Source organism: Dreissena polymorpha, chromosome 2 (genome assembly GCF_020536995.1).
Source record: "Dreissena polymorpha isolate Duluth1 chromosome 2, UMN_Dpol_1.0, whole genome shotgun sequence".
Lineage (NCBI taxonomy): Eukaryota > Metazoa > Mollusca > Bivalvia > Myida > Dreissenidae > Dreissena > Dreissena polymorpha.
Window position 1 is genome coordinate 18,559,352 of NC_068356.1, and position 15,780 is coordinate 18,575,131.

At 35.2% G+C, this 15,780-nt stretch overlaps 1 protein-coding gene across 3 annotated transcripts in view; it reads right to left on the reverse strand.

The window, feature by feature from the left end:
- LOC127866101 (methionine aminopeptidase 1-like) overlaps window positions 1-15,780 on the reverse strand; it is a 39,337-nt gene that overhangs the window by 16,145 nt on the left and 7,412 nt on the right. For all 3 annotated transcript variants that reach the window (XM_052406506.1, XM_052406505.1, XM_052406507.1), the window contains exons 3-8: window positions 13,563-13,654; window positions 13,085-13,145; window positions 9,893-9,984; window positions 7,620-7,703; window positions 6,765-6,832; window positions 1,107-1,177 (exon numbers count right to left, since the gene is read on the reverse strand). In XM_052406506.1, the coding sequence (XP_052262466.1) occupies window positions 1,107-1,177; window positions 6,765-6,832; window positions 7,620-7,703; window positions 9,893-9,984; window positions 13,085-13,145; window positions 13,563-13,654 (468 nt within the window). The remainder of the gene's footprint in view (window positions 1-1,106; window positions 1,178-6,764; window positions 6,833-7,619; window positions 7,704-9,892; window positions 9,985-13,084; window positions 13,146-13,562; window positions 13,655-15,780) is intronic.

A 15,780-nucleotide genomic window follows, 5' to 3' on the forward strand; every position in this document is an offset into this window, starting at 1 on the left:
AAACACAGTACGCTTTTATTTCAGAATGATAAATCTACGGTATCAATAGCAATTAGCGACCCTAATAAAAAACATCTTTGTGAGAACACCTTATAACGTGTAAAAAAAACCCCAGGTGCATTCAAGTATTATAAGTTGGTTGTAAATAGGGGAATTCGCGATGGTAAGTTTTAGTTGTTTTTTACAAATTTTGGGACAAATTGTCTCATATAAGTATGCCAGGACAAAAATGAGACTGTCCAGCGGATATTGGGACGTTTGGCATGTATGAATATGGTAGTGACCTTTAAAAAATTGTATAAATATGGATAACTTGAGCCTATGCAAAAGATAACTTTTTTGGGATAAATATCCAAAGTAAAATTACCTTGGCTAAATCTTATCCAAAACTTAACCAAAACATTCACCTGCTCAGATATCTACTTTTTTAATTTGATTGCTAACCAAAAAAGATTTCTTAAAACTGAAGACAACCAAAAGTTATCTGCTGGATAAGATTTATCCAGATTTATACAATTTGCTACTACATACATGGTTCTTGGACCCAGATGACCCTATTTTAAATTTGGCCTAGATATTGTTTTAACAAGATTGAGATAAAAAACAAGGCATCTGGAGTGGAAACAAGGTTTTTGTAAGACTTAACCTTGTGAACTAGTTTTTAGATAAATGTGACACGAATTTTAATTCGGACAAGATATTGTCAAATTAAACAATCTGACTCAATTTCATCAAGATTAGATCATAAATGTAGCCTTTAGAGTGGTAACAAGGTTTATCAAAGATTTGGCCTGGTGCCCCTTTTTTAATGCATGTGACCAAGATTTGATGTCCAGCTAAATATAGTCAAGATAAACATCCTGACCAAGTTTCATCAAGATTGGATGAACCAGACATTGCCATAAAGATGACAGATACTCACTGACGCTGCATGAAGTCATATGTAGCAAGTTATAACAATAAAAATCGGAGCCTAAAAAATTTCCCATCATGTGGTTGGGATGTTTCTAATTAAAGTCCCCATAAAAATCATATAATGACTGAAAAAAGAAGTGGTTAAAAAATATAGTGATATAGGTGATTGTGGAACCTCACTGTAAACTCACCATTGACAATATCTCCATCTTCAAGCTGCCGAGAGTCTGGAATGCCATGACAGATCACTTCATTCACTGACCTGTAAAGTTCTAAAATACTATGAACAATATTAATATACATCTCTGTACGTTTCATACAATAATAATAAAACAACACAAATATTGGTTACCTAACAAATGTGCAGAGCAAGCTTTAGTCTTTACCACACTCAAAATAAGGTTACTGTTGTCAGAGAAACATGAGCTTTGTGTTAAAGCACTAGATTTGTCAATGAATATGACCTCAAAAGACACACACCAAAAGATGTTTGTTACTGATATTACAAGCTAGGGATATAAATTGCAATCACATTCCCACTAAAAACAATAATGTCTGGCTAATTTGATTTGTCTCATGTTTGTTTGGCTGGCAAGTGCATTATCCATATATAAAATCATACAAGAGATGTGTTTGTCAGAAACACAATGCCCTCTAATGCGCCGCTTATTTTTTACCTTTGACCTTGAAGGATGACCTTGACCTTTCACCACTCAAAATGTGCAGCTCCATGAGATACACATGCATGCCAAATATCAAGTTGCTATGTTCAAAAGTTATTGCAAAACTTTACTGTAAGATTGTTTTGGGACAGAATGACGGAATTACAGACAGACAGGCCAAAAACAATATGCCCCCGATCATTCGATCCGGGGGCATAAAAAGTTATGAAAAATTATGTTTTTTATTTTTTGACCTTTGACCTTGAAGGTTGACCTTGACCTTTCACCACTCAAAATGTGCAGCTCCACAAGAAGTAAGTAAGTAATTGAATGGAGAAATATATTTTTTTTAATTTTTGACCTTTGACCTTAAAGGATGACCATGACCTTGACCTTTCACCACTCAAAATGTGCAGCTCCACGAGATACACATGTATGCCAAATATAAGTTGCTGTGTTCAATATTAAACAAGTTATGAAAATTTATGTTTTTTATATTTTGACCTTTGACCTTGAAGGTTGACCTTGACCTTTCACCACTCAAAATGTGCAGCTCCACCAGAAGTAAGAGATTAAATGGAGAAATGAGTTTCTTTTTTAATTTTTTACCTTTGATCTTGAAAGATGACCTTGACCTTTTACCACTCAAAATGTGCAGCTCCACATGCATGCCAAATATGGAGAAGCTGTGTTCAATATTAAACAAGAGGGCCTGAAAGGCCCAAAGTCGCTCACCTGAGATAACAAGATATTATTGGGACAAATCTTCTGACCAAGTTTCACAAAGATCGGAAAATAAATGTGGCCTCTAGAGTGTTAACCAGGTTTTACTATAGGCATATAAGGAAAAATGCCCCACCCCCTGGCAGCCATGTTTTAAACCAATCGGCATCATTTTTGAACTCGTTCAAGATATTATCAGGATGAATCTTCTGACAAAGTTTCATGAAGATCAGACAGTAATTGTGGCCTCTAGAGTGTTAACAAGATTTTACTATAGCCATATTAGGAAAAATGCCCCGCCCCTTGGAAGCCATTTTTTTTCAAGCAAACATAATTATTTTCGAACTCATCCAAGATATCAGTGAGACCAATCTTCTGACCAAATTTCATGAAGATTTGACAATTAATGTGGCCTCTAGAGTGTTAACAAGGTTTTACTATAGCCATATAAGGAAAAATGCCCCGCCCCTGGTGGCTATGTTTTTCAAGCAACCAAAACCATTTTCGAACTCATCCAAGATATCATTGGGACAAATCTTCTGACCAAGTTTCATGATGATCGGAAAATAAATGTGACCACTAGAGTGTTAACAAGGTTTTACTATAGCCATAAAAGGAAAATAGCCCCGCAATCGTGGTGGCCATGTTTTTCAACCAACCGGCATCTTTTTGAACTCGTCCAAGATATTATTGGGATGAATCTTCTGACCGAGTTTCATGAAGATTGGACCATAAATGTGGCCTCTAGAGTGTTAACAAGATTTTACTATAGCCTTATAAAGCCATATAAGGAAAAATGCCCCGCCCCTTGGCGGCAATGTTTTTAAAGCAAACGTAACCATTTTCAAACTCATCCAAGATATCATTAAGACAACTCTTTTGACCATATTTCATCAAGATTGGACTATAAATGTGGCCTCTAGAATGTTAACAAGGTTTTACTATATATAGCCATATAAGGAAAAATGCCCGCCCCCTGGTGGCCATGTTTTTAAACCAACCGGCATCATTTTCGAACTCGTTATTGGGATGAATCTTCTGACCAAGTTTTATGAAGATTGGACAATAAATGTGGCCTCTAGAGTGTTAACAAGATTTTACTATAGCCATATAAGGAAAAATGTCCCGCCCCTCGGCAGCCATGTTTTTCAAGCAAAGGTTACCATTTTTGAACTCATCCAAGATATCAGTAGGACAAATCTTCTGAGCAAGTTTCCTTAAGATTGGAAAATAAATGTGGCCTCTAGAGTGTTAACAAGGTTTTACTATAGCCATATAAGGAAAAATGCCCCGCCCCCTGGCGGCCATGTTTTTCAACCAACCGGCATCATTTTTGAACTCATCCAAAATATTATTAGGATGAATATTCTGACCAAGTTTTATGAAGATCAGACAATAAATGTGGCCTCTAGAGTGTTAACAAGATTTTACTATAGCCATATATAGCCATATAATGAAAATGCCCCGCCCCTTGACAGCCATGTTTTTCAAGCAAACGTAACCATTTTCGAACTCATCAAAGATATCATTGAAACCAATCTTCTGACCAAATTTCATGAAGATTGGACAATAAATGTGGCCTCTAGAGAGTTTACAAGGCAAATGTTGACGCCGCAAAACGCACAACGGACGACGCACAAAAAGTGATCACAAAAGCTCACCATGAGCACGTTGTGCTCAGGTGAGCTAAAAATACAGATCATTATAATTTTAAATTAAATTAATATGAACAATATTAAGAATTGATGTACTTGAAAGTGAACCATGAAATGTGTGATTTTGATTTCCCATAAAAAGTTCCAAAAAATGTTTTTGTACAGTGATTTTCAAAGATAAACTTGAAGCAGGGCTCGACATTAAAGGTAGTCCGACTGTCCGGGACAACCAAATTGTTAGTCCGGACAAGTAAATAAAGAATTTGATAGTCTGACGGGACAAGTGGTCATTATAATTGTATAAATAAGAAAAAATGCCTTTAAAGCCATTATTTCTGTGAAGATATCACTCAACTTTTCAGAGTATATTTTGTATACGTTTGATCGTCGAAGCCCGAGATATTCCGATAGTTCCATGTGACAGTGATACATGTACTACACTGTACTGTTCACAAGGGAAGCAACCCTTAACATTTTTTTCTTTGCCAAGATAACAAGAATATTCTCCCTTGTAAAGAATATGCATTTTATGACACCGGTACACACCGGTCTTACAGACAATTAACGTAGTGACGTCCTCTCTATGTATAGAATGATTTTGTTTTTTTTAAATATCAGTTAAGTACTGTACATAACTTTTAACATTTTCTGTTTGATGTTGGCAACACACAAGTTTTTGTCAGGTATTATGGCTTTGTATAATGTTAAAAAATAAAAAATCTTGAGTTTTTCTATTATTCTAGTCAGTTCTTTTTGTATTGAAATTGCCTACAATTATGTTTACATGTAATTTGAACGATTCAAGTCTTTATGATTTGAGCATTTTGTATAATTTCATTATTTTGCAAAGTACTGAGCAGAATAAGATATAATGGTCAGGACAAGTTGCTTTTTTGTCAGGAAAAGTGAAATTATGGTCTACTTGTCCGACTGGACAAGTGGCTTCAAAAGTTAATGTCGAGCCCTGCTTGAAGTTTGTGGAAAATTATGTCATACACAAAATCCTCTTGGGAAAGTGGCCTTTATTTGGCCTCTTTTTATGAAAAAAACCTGCAATGCAATTTGAAACATCAGTAAGTCACTTCAAAAATACATTGTAATAAGTATTTTTATCGATATTTTCAGGCCCGTAGCCAGAGTTTTGAAAAGGGGAGTGCGAATTTTCACATCAACAATTGTTATTGAGCAACGAAGTGGCGAAGCGATAGGAGGGGGAGGGGTTCACCCCTTCCTGCAATCAGGGGTTTGGAGGTCCTCCCTCTATAAAATTTTCAAAATGAAAAGTAAAATCATGCATTTTGGTGGCTTTTTTTATCTACATTCAGAGACTGAAGTTATAGAGCATTTTAATATGAAAATTCACTTTCATTGACTTTACTCAGTGACTGATCAACATGAATATGATATAACATACATGTATTACCCACTGCTGTTTTTCAATAACCACCTTTTTTATCAGTCACGGAAATACATTATTTTATACCCGAAGCTAGTATGCGCGCACACACTTTGTTTACATATGCAACAGCACATTGATAGAATATAAAAACAACAATAAGAACGGTATACAATATCATTATTGATTGGAATCTTGATAACATAGGTGTATTTTTACCATTCCAAAATTATACCATTCCTAAATCAAGAAAATTAAAAGGAAAAATTTGACTTTTTTCAAAACTACTGTTTGTCTGCTACTATGGATAGTACCCGATGCCTAGCATTGCTCTAAACGTGCTACATGTAATAGCGTTTTGTACAACAAACACTGATTAACAAAACTGGATCTTCTCTAATCTACATCAATACTAAAGAGAAATAAAAATGTTATAACTGGTTACTTGTATTTTTTAAAATTATTTTTAACAAATACGTTATCATTTTCCAAACGAATAAACAATTTCAGAATACAACAATTAAGGCTTCATAAAGACCCTTTGACCACAAACTACTGGTTCTATCCTCTCAAAGCCTGTATAAATGTATAACAGGACGTTGAAGAAAAAATATGGACTTATTTGCCCGTATGTTCAAGATCTGTCACAGTTAATGAGCATTTAACGTTAACGTCCACCTGATCATATATGTTATAACGTTCAAATTCACTATAACAACTGTTTCAGAGTATGGCATATTTCCTAGTGTCAAGTTTGACATAATTAAAACGTTTTGGGCAGTTCTGTATGTGGAGCAGAACAGATGCCATAAGGTGTTGGTAAACTACCAAAAAGCTACATTGATTTGTAGAATTGATTCGTTTTCTTGCCATATAACAAAAAAAAATATCCTGTCTTTAGCATAGCTGATATTTTTTGTCTGAAAACCCTTAAGGTGATCCGAAAATAGTTGTACGGGGATATAACAAAAAGACAACGCAGTCTGTCGAAAATGATGTGTACAATCATTAATTGTTATAAATCGTGGTATAATGCAAAATTATTAACCAGTGACTCATTAGTCTTCGGCAATAGTCGACGAGTGTCTTTTGATTACCGTCATTTTCGGAAGCTGGCATAACATTCCGTAAATAAACATCTTAAATGTTCTCTCTTTCCTTTCGGTAATATATTGAATTCAACACTATTGTAACGCTTAAATATGAAGACTCACTGGATTCCGGGAAAAGATAAATTGTTTTTGCGTCGAATAAAGTTGGGCCCATCTTATTGTTCAAATATTTTTTTTACTAGTCAAAAAACATTGGGTGCGAACGCACCAAACGCACCCCCCTGGTTACGGGTATGATTTTATACTTCATTATACTTTAAATAATCCTAAAACAAAAGAACCTGAAATAGCCAATACTTACGTGCAACATGAGCCTGGAAAGCAGTAGTAGTTCAATGGAGAGGGATAGCACTGCCGGTCAATACATGCCTGCAGGGTTACACAACAGTCAGATAAAACATATACAATTCATGTCTTGACCCCTGTTTCTTGTTTTTTTTCTTTGCCTGACAGTTGACAATCGGTACTCCTTTGATTTAAACAGACATGAGATTTTAAACTTCTACCTCCAGCTCTGATTGCAAAAGCCTAAACGCCTAGGCCATGTAGACATAATAATACATGAAATGCTGTATTCTTACATTTAAAATCTTGTGCTGGAATTTGGTTTTCATATGTAATATCAAATACAAAACTGTATACGACTAATAATATAATAATTGTATAGAGTGTAAATAAGTAGGATATCCTATTTCATATGGATCACCTAACTGAACCATATGAATTTATAAACTGTATTACATGTTCTAATAAAGCCAGGTTTAAGTCTGAGAAAGACTGACTAACAAACTTTGTTTAAGCAGAACATAACAAAACAAGAGATGTGTTTGTCAGAAACACAATGCCCCCTATTGCGCCGCTTTGAAGCCATAAATTTGACCTTTGACCTTGAAGGATGACCTTGACCTTTCACCACTCAAAATGTGCAGCTCCATGATATACACATGCATGCCAAATATCAAGTTGCTTTCTTCAATATTGCAAAAGTTATCAAACTTTAACCAAGGTAATGTTTTGGGACACACACATACAATGAATGAATGAATGACAGACAGACAAGCCAAAAACAATATACCTCCGATATTTCGATCAGGGGGCATAAAAACATATAATGGAGGAATGCATAATTGGTTACACTTGCTGCTTTGTCACATACCTCATACACAATTCTGTCTATTTCAGCAGTCGTGACTCCCACTCGGACAGCTTTGGCTGCAATATCTAGGACTTCCCGACCCAACTAATCAATGGAAGACAAATAACGAAGATTAGTTACTTCTTCAATATATTTTGTATTGTTTATATCCTTAATGAAAATCTTCTATTTTAAGAAACACCTAAGGTTCCTACTGAATTTGGTAAGTCAAGCTTAGTATTGACAACAAGTAATTTGTTTTCTTTTGTGTAACATACTGAATTTAAAATAAAATCGTTGTTTTCAAGAAAAATTTCAATTTGTTTTTTGTTATTGCAAGGAGGTATGTAATAAATGGAATATTTCCATGCATTGTGTTCCACTGTGTAGTACGTCATTTGTTGAATGTGTGACATCATATTCGACTCACAATGAGGACTCTTGGACTGCATCACTCAATTAAGTCCCATAAAACCCACCATTGTGACATTCCCTATATATCTACCCTCATACAAAATCCTGGCTTTTCATTGGCTTAACAATTGTAACATGACAATAGCGTTTTTTAAAATTATATTAAGTCAGTAGTGGTTAATATCACTTCATTAAGTCATTCTTTCAAAATTAATGTTAAATGACAGAACCTTCTCATTATTAATTTACTGACCCTGAATGACAGGGCACCTCCACAGTACACAGTGTGAAGAACAAACATCATGACATCTGAGCCCCTATTCACCAACATAATTTCATTTGCACAAAGGTTGTAAATTGCAGCAAAAGAGACCAAGGGCCTTAGTTCTTCCAAAACTCGTCGTGGCCAATACTCCATTCATTCTTATAATCTAAATATTAAGGTCATTCAACTGTAAAAGCTTGAGCGAGAGCGAATATGTCTTCAAAGAACAGGTGCCTATTTTTAGGACATTGTGTTAGACAATAAATAGACAAAGATGTATAATTCCACCAAACCATCTTGAATTCAAAATTCCTTTCTTATCCATTATCTACAGTATATTGTCATTCAACTGTGAAAGTAAGAGCAATATTGCAATTCAACTGTGAACATAATATCAAAATCAACGCAGTAGTTAAAGAGAAGTTGAAGAGGTCAGGACGGACATTCCAACAGATAAACAAGTGCAATTCTTAATGCGCTGGGCATAAATATTGCCATTAAAGGTAGCGATTGTCATGATAGAATCAGCTTTAAATCATAATTATATTAATTTATTTATTCTTAGCAGTTAGTCTAAGAAAAGTTGTTGAATAGAGGCCCTGACAGACCAGAGTTATTGTCCATAGTAAAAAAAACAAAAACATGTCATAACAAAATGTATTTCAGTTTTACAAGATTAACTTAGTTTCATTCTTTTTTAATAAAGTTGTTAATAATAACCTTTTTGGTGAAAATGTTAAAAACGCTGGACACAACAGACATAAAGCTTAGTTATTTCACCTTTTTATGTGAATTTAGAGATATATACTTACATTTTATTTAGATAAGCACACACTTGTTCTTTAAACACTATACGAATTATGATGAAAATAGAACATTGGATTTTTTTTTGATATCTCAAGGCCCAGGGCATTTCTGAAGCCAATCCTTGGAATATGTTACAAAATATAGGCTACCAACATCACACTTTATTAAGTTATTTCCCATTTCCTGTGTTAAGCTTATGAGCCTCACTCTATGAAAATGGGGCTTAATGCATGTGTCTTTCAATCTGCACAGCTAATCAGGGATGACACTTTCAGCTTTGATAAAGATAATTCAGTGTGAGTGGAAAGTGTTGTCCTTGATTAGCCTATGCAGAGTGCACAAGCTAATCATGGACAACACTTTACACACATTTATTTTATGCTTTCCGGTGGTTTATAGAGAAATATCAGTGAATTAAAACTGATAATTTCACTGTTTCAGACAGTGAAAATTATCAGTGAAAATTATGAATAATTTTCACTGTTTACTGTCAAATGACATCATTTTTTTGACGAAATGACGTCATTATTTCAGCAAAATTCATTAGTTAAACGCTTTAACAATGTATATTAACTGTGAAAAAAGCATAAAATAAAAAGAAAATTTGTTGGATTCGGTGGAATATCGATTTTAATTCACTCGTGATCATAGAAAATATATATATTATATTCTATGATCACTTGTGAATTAAAATCGATAATCCACCGAATCCAACAAATATCCTCTATGTATTAGTCCCTTGTTTTGGCATACCACGGCTCATGTTAAAATCCCATCTCCGCTTAAATACACAGCTAGATACACCTACCCTGCACGTCAGCCTCATCCCCTCCTGCTCCTCTCTTGATAACACCTTGATATTGTGGTTGCCACGGAGCTGACGTTCGCACGCGGACTCTCCTGCAAGGACAGCAAAAAATGAAGCCCTTGCCCTGGGAAAATTGGTATTATTGCATGTGCGTAAAGCTTTGTCCCTGATAAGCCTGTGAAGTGTGCACAGGCTTATCATGGCTTACACTTTCCACCTAAAACGGATTTTTGCTTAGGAGACTTCCTTTAAACGAAAAATTACATATACGAGGAAACATTTTTTGCAGATGAATTAAGCCAATTTTCCCAGAAAGTAACTCAATGGTTCTTTACAATAGCATGACCATAAGTTTGTTAACATTCTTTTTTTCAATGTTCACTATATATAGGACCACATATGATGTAACGCACTGAAACTGAACCTCTGAACCATGTGGCTTCAGATTCAGGGCCCTTGCTACACTTTGGGGGATTGGGGCCAGGGCCCTTAGATGGGGGAATTTCGCTTTGTTTTGAGCGAAAAGGGGAATTTTAGAAGATCTTTTCACCAACCATTCAACACTTAAATTGCTATATTTCAATGTAATTTACATAAATATACATTTAATCAAAGGTTAATAGCACTATACCAGCTGGCAACATAGGTATAAAATTAAAAAAAAGGGGAAATTTTTAGCTGAAATAGGGGAAAAAAGTATACTCTCTAGGGAGAATAGGGCCGAATTTCGGCCGCCAAAGCGGCTAAACGAGGGCCTTGATATTGGAAATTAAACATTTTTATATTAAAAATATCTTTTTAGCTCTGGTGACCTACATGTGCAGGGGACTTAAATTATTTAAACAAGAGGGCCATGGTGGCCCTGTATCGCTCCACTGTTTTTTATGCGAAAAAAGCGTGCAATGCGCATGGGTTGAAATGTACTCAAGCATGTGACTTTCTCTTTCTATCCCTCTTCCCACTGGGCGCTTAAAGTTGGAAGGGTGAGCATTTTTTATATATGAAAAACGTTACTACGGTGTTAACAAAACAGACTAAAAAGTCCAGGAATTGTCGCACAGGTCCTTTGCTTATAACATAGGTACATTTATCTCTCCAAAAGATATTGTCGTTCTTTCTATTTCACATATTTTTAGATGCTGAAGATCAAATCTACCCATGTTCTACAAGATTAATGAAAGTTCCTTCATTCAATCAAGAATCTTTTTCCAAAAACCATAAAGTGTTTGTAGGTTTCAAAGTTTCTGTCACTTATATAGTTCATGACATATGCAAAATACCTAATGACGAAGATCACCTGAACTTTACTTCATTCTTGAGGCATTAGTGAGTGTAGCAGGATTGTTAACGTGGTGAAGAAATTGTTTATTGTACAAAGAAGATATTTGCCTGAGGAAACATAAAGTGGCGAGTTTTTCAGGTTCATGAGGTGCCGAAAGGCAGTAGAAATGATAACTTTGTAGACGTTGTTTGTTAAACAAAGTAAATGTTTACGAGACAAAAAATTGAATTATAATTCATCAAGATGTTGCGATCATGGCAACACTACTTGCATATGGCGTGAGTTTTAAAGAGATATCATGACAAACAATTAGCTTGACCTAACTTTCCTTTACTTTTTCCATCTGACATTGGTTACCTGTCATGTTTGTTTTTAAAAAATACTAGGATTGCCATATATTGAAATAAGGTATCTGACCTAATCTCTGATAGGTTGCTAGTAATAGACTTAGCGGCAGTCATGTTATAAACAAGGGGCTTGTTCACGGCATTGGTAGAATATACTTTTAATAGATACATCTTTTTTAAGTTGTATTCTCCTTACTTTTTTGCTACTGAATATTAAAATCACTTAATTTCAATGTAACAATTTGTTGTTAAGTTTATCTTGAACAAATATTTTTTGCAATCTGTTTATAAATCATTAAATGATGTCATTCAATTTTTTTTTTGATAAATAGGGCCTTTAATTAAACAAGAATTTTGAGAATGTTAACATAAAAGAATAATACTAACCATTTGGTGAATACAAACAAAACAATACAGTTTTATAAAATGTTATATACAAACAAGGTTAATGAACTAAATATAAACAAACACACTTTGTGTGTTCTTCTTGTGTTAATGATGTATTAAACTGAGTTAAATTAATATATAAAATTTGTTTACCTTTCAATATCTTGCTTTTCACATCTTTAGTTCAATGCTATTTCAATTAGCTGAACAGCTTGAAAAACATAACTAGAGCTTTGTCACAGACGTGACGAATACCCGCACATACCGCATTGACACATAATATTTTGCATGTCGTCTTCACAAAAAACAGCGGACACCATGCTCAATTTTTAAAACGCACTAAGTGATCCCTTGACCTAGTTTTTGACCCAGAAAGGCCCATGTTCTAACTTGGCCTTAAGATCATCTCCATAAAACTTCTGACCAAGTTTGGTGAAGATCGGATGTAAACTACTTGAATTAGAGAGCTGTCACCATGCTGAATGTTAAAAAACGTACTAAGTGACCCCGTGACCTAGTTTTAGGTCGGAATGGCCCATGTTCAAACTTGTCCTAGAGGCAGGGTCAAATTTAACCCCAGGGGCATAATTTGAACAAACTAAGTAGAGAACTATAAGATGTCACTACATACCAAATTTGGTAGCCCTAGGCCCTAAGGTTATGGACAAGAAGATTTTTAAAGTTTGCACAAAATAGGCTTTATATAAGCATTTGTTCAATTTTGTGACCCCCGGTCAAATTTGACCCCAGGGGCATAATATGAAGAAATTTGGTAGAAGACTATTAGATGTCTCTACATACCCAATTTGATAACCCTAGGCCCAATGGTTATGGACAAAAAGATTTTGAAAGTTTTCACAAAATAAGCCTTATGTAAGCACATTTTCAATTTTGTGACCCCAGGGGCGGGGTCAAATTAACCCCAGGGGCATAATTTGAACAAATTTGAAAGAGGTTCACCCAAGGAACATTCCTGAGAAATTTCATCAGAATTGGACCAGTACTTTAGGAAAAGAAGATGTTTAAAGAAAAAATTAACGCACGCATGGACGGACACACGCACGCAATAGCTTACCATGACTATAAGCACTTTATGCTAAGGTGAGCTTATATTAATTCACAATTTTGCAATTACTACCGCATAAAAGAGGAACTATTGTAATAAAAAAGTTGTACCAAAAGGATGTAATGCATAATCTGGCCTGGGTATATGGTCTGGTACAGTCCTCATGATTGGCTGAAATGAGAACATGTTTTATGTACACATGGGTAAGCAATGCTGGGTGTGTACTTGTATCAACAGTGCTCTTACTTTCACTATAAGCATACACTATGTAGATGACTAGCCCATCATTGGCTTTAAGAGAGGGATGGAAGGTTCTATCAAGATGGGTATCTAACTGGGCTGAGTTTCTTTGATATGGGTCGGTTTGAGTCTACATAAAATTATACTGAAGTGCAATTAAAATATGCAAGCCAAGAATGTGGGGTTTGAACAGGCTTCAACAAAATTCTTAAAACAAAATCATGCTACTTGCTATTTGAAGGTGTAGAAATGCTCTATTGTTCTATACAATAGTAACATAAATCACCAAGACCACAAAATATTTTGAAATTTGTCGTAACACACCAATATGAAATCATTTTCTCATACCACTTTCCCTGGCCGCAAGTTTCCCGTAAACCTAAACCCTGCCCATTCTTGTCTCTGCTCCTCTGTCAGATAATCTTGAGTATCATCTTGTTCTAAAAATGCAAAAAAAAAGTTCAATTTATGGAATCACTTAAGACAAAATGAACTAGAGCTTTGTCACAGACGTGACGAATACCCCCACATGCCGCATTGACACAGATTATTTTGCATGTTGTCTTCACATAAAACAGCGGACACAATGCTCAATGTTTAAAACGCACTAAATGACCTTGAGACCTTGTTTTTGACCCTGCATGGCCCAGTGATTTTCCTCCTTCTTTATAAAGTACCGGTAAACGGTACTTTCCCAATCGAGCAAAAATTCCCAAATTCCCAATCGGCATCTGAAAAAATCCCAATCGGCGTCCGAATTTTTTCTCAAAACGATATAAAGTTTCGTAACAAAACCAAACTTTCGGCGAACAAACAAAGAAAATCGTATAGTTGTGTGTAACCACGCGCTCGACTAAGTTCGGGTTTTATTATCCAGCGCGTTCAATCAATAGAGTCGTTACTGTTTCCGGTTCTTTTGTCAGGCAGCCAGCGAACTGTTTTACGTCGGTTTGAAACCTTATCGTAGTTTGAAATGCCCTCCAGCACTGCCTCTGTGGAAAGGTTGTTCAGTCTAATGAACAATCTTTGCTCGACCAATCGGAACTGTCTATCACAGGACACATTGACAGCTCTAATGATGCTGTGCAGAGAGGGATGCCAGCAACTGAGTGATGATCAAACATCAAAGATTGTTGAAATTTTCAAAAAAATGAAAGAGAGAGACATTGCTTTATAAGAGATTAAAACAACTAGTAATTGATTTTGTGTATTCTTTATTATATTTTGTTATTTATATCAACCTTTTTACTTAATGGTCATTAAGGCATGCCTACAAATGATTATTTTAATGGGCATGTTCAATTAAGTTTGAACTGTATGATGTATTTAATAAGACCCGAACTTCACGACGCGATTTTCCCAATTTAAGGATTTCACGACTAGATTTTTCCCAATTTTGAGGTTTTCACGACTCAATTTTTCCCAATTGGACCGGTGCGGGTACTTTTCCCAATTGGACAAGGAAAATCGCTGTGGCCCATGTTCGAATTTTATCTATACATTATCTACAGGGATCATATTTTCCAGCAACATCAATCGGTCCGGATTTAAATGGGGAAAAAGTGTCCGAAAATTTTTGTCCGAAATTATGACAAATTACGTTAAAATATATACCATTGATTTTGCCATTCATGAAGAGGGTATAATAATGTACAAGTTAAATTGCCTTAAGCATTTTTTTAAACGGAACATACGAGGTTTTCTCAATTGGTTTTATCATTAGCTATTTCATTGTTGTTTCGGTAACTGTTTTATCTGACTTTTCATCGCTGTCAATATTATTAATCTGTGTAAGTCTATACCGATGTTTTAAATCATTGTGGACTCGATAATAGCTTACACACATGCATTGAATCTAACAAATGTCTGTGCGTAGGTTGGCTACTGGCAATAATAAAACCAAATAGTTGAAAAACAATTCGTGTACGTTATAGTTTGTTGTCAAATAAACCACGGTCGATAGTTAAGATGCGTAGGGATTAAATCACGAGTTCGAAGCACGAGTGATTCAAAAACACACATCTTAACTTCCGGTCGTGGGTAATTCAACAACAAAAAATAAAGCACACGAATTATTTCGATTCTAACACGATTTTTACTAAAGATTTATACAATGTATATTATTTTTCTTGTGTACTATTTTATGTGAAGTTCCGCCCATAAAAATAACTTTCGGCTGTTCTGTCAATCAAAACCGCAACTTTCATTCATTTATTGCCGGATTATTACGCTGGTGGAAAATGTATCGGCATGTTTTGTTTAGTCACAGCGCGTGCTTTCAGTGTATAAAGTCCGCCGACAATTATTGCAGAATATCCGATTTTCTTCTTTGTTTATATGAAAGTTTACTGACTGTATCATGCATGAAATGCACAATTTCCACGAGGATAACATCGAGGTTTTAATCTCCGAAGTAACTGTCAACGATTTTATCATGGACGAGCACACATTACGGACCGATAAGTGTGCTAGGAATAAGCCAGTGAAATTATCGATTGATATTGACACTGGGTTACACTGCAACGCCGATATATCGCGGTTGGTGGGGTCCAAAGATCGCGAGCGC